General features: G+C 38.2%; 1 protein-coding gene across 1 annotated transcript; it reads left to right on the top strand.

Moving 5' to 3' along the window:
* Window positions 1–76: 76 nt before the first annotated feature.
* LOC124272280 (prefoldin subunit 4-like) lies at window positions 77–5,456 on the top strand. The gene is made up of 4 exons (XM_046707450.1): window positions 77–180; window positions 3,636–3,740; window positions 3,994–4,064; window positions 5,011–5,456. Exons 1-4 carry the CDS (start codon window positions 160–162, stop codon window positions 5,210–5,212), a joined length of 399 nt encoding a protein of 132 aa, XP_046563406.1. The 5' UTR covers window positions 77–159; the 3' UTR covers window positions 5,213–5,456.
* The last annotated feature ends 2,311 nt before the right edge of the window (window positions 5,457–7,767 follow it).

Raw genomic sequence — 7,767 nt, 5'->3', positions numbered from 1 at the left:
GATACGTCACAGTTGAAGATGTCGCAAATTTATATTTTCTTGTACTTAAAATTGTTGTTAAATGGTGCGTACAAACTGTCATATATATGCTGTAATACGGTATGTCAAGAAGAATATTTTCGAACTTTGAGGAATTCACTGCTGTTCTAAACATCAAGCATGGCTACCTTGAAGGATACGGTGAGAGATTCTTTTGTAAAATCGTAGTGTTTCATTTAAACGAATATCTGCCTCTAAGATGTTGTTGTCATATTGCATTTAAGTATTGTTAAGGTAAAAAATCCCACACACCGACACAGCTATTTTCCTAAATGAGCCCACAATCGTGGTGATAGAATCGTACTCGTTGAATTTTTTACCCTAACAACGATACGCTGAAAGTAATTTACGATCATCATGATCATTGCGAAAGATACATAGCCATTCTAGTTGTAAATATATGTCTTCAGATAATAAGACATACTCCAGATCAGTTCTAGTACTCAAACATACTAAGAAGGGAAGGGTTATTGACAACTTGGTCATGTTGATAACCATAACTTATGGCGTAAGTGTACAATGCCGTCCGGTAATTCCGCGCACATAAGCACATCGATCGCAACACGGCAACTAACGTCTCTTATATTTTTGGGTTTACGTGACTAAACATGCTGGTATGCATCATATTTACCTAGAAACATAAGTTTTTTTTTTTGACGACTATAAGATTCTAACGTTGCATTATGCCATACGGTTCACCCAACACTAGGCGTTCTGACGACATCGCTTACTGTCCAGTAATTCTGTGCAGCAACTGATGCGCATAACATCCAGCTGCAGATCCGAAGTATGGAGGCGTATTAGGGCCAGATTATTTTTAAAAATCACTTCATCAATGTAAGGAAGAGTGTTTCATATTAAATCCAATTATGAATAATGAAGAAAAAGTCTTAAAAGTCTGAAGAAAATGAATTTTCATAAAACTGTCAAACAATAACATATTATGCTTATTTACTTACCTTTAGTGATGAAAAGCCAGTCCCTTGTAGAAATGTCCTGATTTCAAGCGTAAATGTGGTAGCAGACGATGTTTACCTTCGATACGAAGTACGCTATTGCAGCTGCGCAGGATTACCGGATGCCCGGAATTACCGGACTCGCTTGATATAGGACCGCATTGCGGCTGTCGGCTAACTCTTTAACTCTTTCCATTCGAAGGACGAGATATCACGTCTGAGGGGTCACAACCCTTCAATACGAGACTACCGTATATGACCATCTATAAGCCGAATTTTGAGGACCAAATAAAGCAGTCTGTAGAAGGGGGTCGTCTTATCCATGGGTAATGCTTTCGTCAAACTTTTTTTTCCAGGGGTAAGAAAACAACATCGTATCACTTCGCGTGAACAAACAACAGAAGACGACTTAGTCAGTAGAGATGTCAAATTTGCAATTAAACATCACTAGACAAGATTATTTACCTTTTAAGTTATAAGTTGTTTTTGCTGGGCATTGTATTATTTGCAGGGATTAAGATTACCGTGTGTATTTGAGTCGGAAATAGCAATCAGCTGTGCACATGTTCCCCGGCGATCAAGTTCAAACATGCACAGTAATATAACGGGACGAATTCTGACGCAGTTGTCAGTAAAATATAATACAGAATACTATTATTTAACCCAAAGAAATATATCCTAGCATTGTGTAATTTTAGTTACAGTTTTTGCTCTATAAATTAATTAAGATTAAGATTACTGTGTGTATTTGAGCCGGAAATAGCAATCAGCTGTGCACATGTTTCCCGGCGATCAAGTTCAAACATGCACAATAATATAACGGGACTAATTCTGACGAGTCGCCAGTAAAATATAATACAGAATACTATTATTTAACCCAAAGAAATATATCCTAGCATTGTGTAATTTTAGTTACAGTTTTTATGCAAAATATATATAATCAACACTAAGGTTATACGGACCCTCATGAACGTGGTAAGCAGAAGTTGTACGCACATGGAATGGGGTAAAATACGGAAGCCATTTAAATTCACACATTTTTACCGATGTAACTGTAAACTAGCAGTCAATGGAAAACGAGGCGGTAATCAGTTCGTGATTGTTGAATGGGGTAAAATAAGCAAGCCAGTTTGTTGCTACAATAAATATGATATTTAGAGAAGCAAAATATATTATGCATTTTCTGTCAACTACACTTCGTTTCGATCCGTGAGTAGACACGGTAATCAGTTCGTGATTGTTGAATAAGGTAAAATAAGCAAGCCAGTTTGTTGACATGTGATCGTTCAACTACAATAAGTATGATATTTAGCGAAACAAAATATATTATTCATTTTCTGTCAACTACACTTCATTTCGATGCGTGAGTGGACGCAATATGATTGAGAATTCTTTGAATAATGTGGGCCAAAGTTATAATTATTGGTAACTGCCAGTTGTCTGTAGTCTGTGTTTGCCGTGATTAGGACCCCATCGCGGGGGATCGACTTATGCACGAAACATACCATTTTGACACTGATTTTAAGGGTCAAGTTTGGGGGTCGTCTTATCCATGGGGTCGTCTTATAGACGGTCATATACGGTATATTTAGCAACATGACACTTACATGCTTGCAACGGTTGACATAGACCATTCATGACTAACATAACATCAAAATCCATATAAACTGACATGTTTTCCAAACATCTGTATTCACTTTCATTAAACTATTCAGGCCAAAGATAAAAAAATTAGGTCGTCTTTAGCACAGAAACATTGGAAATGCAGGGTTTTTTTCTAAAAGGAGAAACAATTGAACTTATACATGAGTGTGGTAATTGTGACAATTTCTTTCAATCCAGTGACTACACTACGGTGGAAGAACAACCACATTTACTGATTTAGTAGATTTATGTCATCACTTAGAATTATAGGGTCATGACATTCAATCCAAAGAACGATGAAACGAGTGTTACCTGAGGTAACAACTATAAGAACAGTCAAAAGTCAAAGAACATTGCTAACAATCAAACGTCAAACGTTGTAACAGCTACTCTCATCATCACAAATGGCAGATACAAAACGATAGCCACAAATTGCATTTGAAGGACGAGTATACACGGCTAGAAAACAGTAAAATATGTTTAGTATGAGTAAACGAGTTATCACGTCCCTCGTATGGAAACACTGTAAAAAATCCAACATCATATCTCGTCCATCGAATTCAGAGGCTACAGCTGGAAAAATCTCGTCGTATGCAAGGGTTGTACATGACTGGACATAATACACGTCCTTAGGATATATGTGCAGCTGTGAAAATTTTTCATCGTATGAAAAGAGTTAATAACTTTTGGTAGATTCGTTTACCAACCGGTTCACCATTATAGCTACCTATATGTTGTGTGTGACTGGGTAGGCAACAAAGGTAAACCAGTTTGCAAAATGGCCAACTTATTTGTCTTTCAACATGTTTAATCTGTTGAAAAGTCTCCCAATGCAATAAAAGGGGTTCTAAACACATGCTCCTTCAAAATTAGTAACAGGGAATGTTCCTTGTGTTGACCTGTGTCATTTTCACCCACATCAAAAATATTCTATTTTAAATACATGACATGCATTTGATGATGCATTTTCATGACAAAGATGTTATGTTTTTCAAGGAGTCAGATGCTCAAGTGACATTTGAAGATCAACAAAAGATCAACAAGTTTGCCAGGCATAATGCAAAACTGCAAGATATAAAGGAAGAACTTACAACGAAAAAGGTAAAACAGCATCAGCTCCAAGAAGTTCTGATTCAGTATAATTTCCTCAGTCAGTCAGTGTTTTGTATTGATAATGTGACATTGTTACATTTTAAGTAAAATAAAAATAAAAAATAAACTTAATGTTAGTAATGATATACGTTGCAAGCTAAAATAATTGATTTCATGCATTTGCATGTTGTCAGATATAAAGTGATTATCATATTTGTATCATGTTCAGTTAAATGTAATACAGCTGTTGCTGGTTTTGCAGAAAGATCTTCAAAATCTTGAGGATGCAGCTGATGAACTGATACTTCAAGATGGAGAAGATGGTGCAATTCCATATCCTTAAAAATATCATTTTATGTTGGCTGGTGTTCACACAAACAGATAGCCACTGAACCTTAAATGAGATAAGAGCATGTTATGTCTGGACTGCCTCCAGTTGACATAATGTCATGCACCGCCATATAGCTGGAATATTGCTGAGTGTGGCGTAAACCTAAACTCACTCACTCACTCATAATGTCGTGAATGTTTAAAAAAACAAAACAGCACTCAGTGAGGCTAATTGTGTCACCATACACAGTCAGCATTGGGTGTTTCCCTGACAATCAGCGACTGGGCAAGAGGCAAGAATTGATCATTGAATAAGGTCCAATATGTGTAGTATTCTGGGTTTATGTACTGCATTAGACTGACGTTTAGTTGCAGAAATAAAGTTGTTCTATTTAAACATATGTATCTAGTAAAATAAATTAAACATGCATAGGAGCCCTGAACAATTCTTACTTTAGAGATGAGGCAATCTAGACTTGCCCAATCATTTTAGAGTTAGACTTGAGTTGGACTCCTTTTTTAATTTATTTTCTGGCATCTCAGAAACAGACTAATACTGCATAAGTTTCTACTTCTGTTGTGTCACCCCATAGGAATCCATATCAGTCAAAGTCTCCTCAGAATACAATATAAACTTCCCCACTCTCACTATCCCCGTTCCCTTCAGCATCTGTGTACCTATTTAGTTAAATAATCTTGATTCAGATTCAAGTGAGCCTCTTGTATATAAATGTTGAAGTGATTAAATGTGAAGATACTAAAATGTTAGTGTGTGTTAAGGTGCTCAGCAACTTCTGATGGTTTGTTTATTATGTCAACCACTGTAATTGTCTTATCCAGATTTGATCAAATTCAGGCTGCTGTGATATAGCTGAAATATTGCTGAGTGCAGCATTAATATTAAAATCCCTTATCATATGAGCTATGAAAAAAGCCTTAACAATCCTACATACCAGATTGGAGAAGTATTTGTGAGCTCAACTGTTGACGAAGCCAATGAGATGATTGAGAAAGCCAAGGAAAGTACCCAGAAGGCCATAGAGGAACTGGAAGAGAGAGCAGAGACACACAAGAAAGTTCTTTCCGATTTAAAAGTGCAACTTTATGCTAAGTTTGGAAACAATATTAATTTAGAGGCAGAGGATGACTGAGTCATCATGGACATTATGAAATCAGATATTTATATCACTGTACATGACAATAATTTGCCTCAGTGAATTATTGTAAGTTTGAACCACTGTCCTTTCTCAGACTACAACAGCTTTAAAATCGGTTTGCAGTATGAGATATAAGGTGTTCAAAATATCTTATTACCACCCATCATCGTGTTTGTATTGTGTAATATCTTGTTTGTCTGTGTCATAATGGTTAAACAAGATTAAACAAGAACCTCCACAGGGTTGTTTGCTTTGGTTTTTTCTAGCAGGTGTTTTTATCATCACTTGATTCTTTTGACCAGCGGGTACGGTGAGGTAGCATAGTGGTTGAAGTGTTCACAATCACTCATCATGCTGAAGACACGGGTTCGATTCCCAACAGCCATGATGTTGCTGGAATATTGCTAAAAGCGGCGTAAAACCAAACTCTGTCAGTCAGTCGATTCCCAACTTGAGTACAATATGTGAAGCCCATTTCTGGTGTCCCCTGCCGTGATATTGCTGGAATATTGCTAAAAACAGCATAAAACCATACTCACTCACTCACTCACTCTTGACCAGCACACCAGGAGACCAGTGATAGTCTGTACACAAAGTTGACTCCAAGGTTTTTACACCCGGTCACAGGTTGGCTCGATCCAGGCACCTCATGCCCACTGGATCACTAGCCTGGCGCCTTAGCCAGCTCACCCACCACCCTCACTCTTTCGCCCAGCAATGTGTGTTCTATTAAGGTACAACACCTGTGTGAAGCAGTGTTGTAGAATCAGGGTTAAAGGTTATACTAGTATGTGATAATGCTACTGGTCTGGTATGTTGGGCTTTGTACCAACCATGGCTGAACAGGGATTGAGAACATAGTATGTTTGTGCAAAGTTTAAACTCTATACAATAAACTGTTCACAGTTGAAGTTACAGTATTCTTTGCTTTGTGCTCGGCATTAATGGGTACAGCAAGGACTGGTCGGCTCGGAGTCAGTATAATGTGTCTAAGCATGGTATTCATGCTTCACTGCGGCATGGTATCTCAGTGGGCTAGCCCTATAAAACCAGCTTAAGTCTGGGCTAGTACAAGCAGCTGCACATACACATACACACGCATGCACGTCCTCATATGAGCGAAATATTCTCAAGCACGACGTAAACCCAATTTCACCTCACCTCTGGTGTCCCCCGCCATGATGTTGCTGGAATATTGCTAAAAGCGGTGGAAAACCAAACTCACTCACTCACTCACTCTTTTTGTTCAGGCTGATATGGGATTGGTCCATTATTCCCTTGCATTTACTCCTTGCAGTGATCCAATCTAATCTAGCATTGTCTAAAGGGTAATTTTATACTCTGTTGCACAAACCAAGAACGACTGCACACTGCACTGAGGATGTGACTTAAGTTTCTTGTGTAAGGTTGCCCTCTATAATATCCAAACAATGTGACTTGTTGAAACACTGTTCAGAATGGTATGTTCACTGTAATTCAAGTTGCCTCCCTTGGCACAGCCGAAACCTATGATTATGGGTTCCGTGCAGATTGTTCCTTGGCCACTTTCATTTTTTTGGGCCTAAAAATGTATGTATTCTCATGCAACGTGTGTTTAGCAACGGTTATACAGTCACGTACTCAACCCATTGCTTCAGTATCAGACACCAATATGATTCGAACATTTGACTTCCATTTTACATGATTTCGTTCCAGTTCTTGACTAAGGATCATGTGTCATTACTACCCTATATTCACTGGGCATGGGTGAATCAGTTGCAGGAAACGTGATGATGGGTTCGAATCCCGGCTCTCTGTTCAAGGTTTGTCAGCAGGGGTTTCATCAAAGTATGCGTCCTGATGTAACTGAAACACTGTCAAAAGTAGCATCCACCCGTGAAGGTCCAGGTTAGAATTGGTCTTCAGTAGCCCATGCTTGTTGTAAGAAGCGACTAAGGGGTGGTCAGGCTTGCTGACTTGGTTGACACATGTCATTGTATCCCAAATGCATAGATTGATGTTCATGTTGTTGATCACTGGATTGTCTGGTCCAGATCTGATTATTTACAGGCCCGGGCAATATAGCTGGAATATTGCTGCGTGTGCGTAAAACTACACTCACTCACTCATACTCACTCACTCACTCAAAACAAGACCAGAAAGCGACAACATTGCTAGATTGATACAAACACAATGGCAGAAGAAGGGGTTCATCACCGACAACATACATTTCTTGGGTCAACCAGTGACTGATCCAGACTGCAACGTAAGAATCTGTATGCTGTTTTACAAGATAATGACGTCATTTGTTGAATAAACGTAATTATTTTCAAGGTGTAATTCAATAATGTAAACCAACAACGACGACATTGAATTATTCCATTTATCGCATTTACTAGGGACCTGGATCTACTTGCACTAGACAACACATTATTTTATACTATAAAGGAAGCTAAATGTTGACCGATACCATTAGACAGTAAGCCCCAAAGTAACACTTTCCCTATATACGGTGAAAGGAATACTACTGTTCTGCAGGACTCTAATGTTGTAGTTGTTATTTCAGACGT

The sequence above is a fragment of the Haliotis rubra genome, unplaced genomic scaffold (assembly GCF_003918875.1).
Source record: "Haliotis rubra isolate DU_JTF1 unplaced genomic scaffold, ASM391887v1 Scf103, whole genome shotgun sequence".
Taxonomy (NCBI): domain Eukaryota; kingdom Metazoa; phylum Mollusca; class Gastropoda; order Lepetellida; family Haliotidae; genus Haliotis; species Haliotis rubra.
This window is presented reverse-complemented; position numbering and strand designations above follow the sequence as displayed.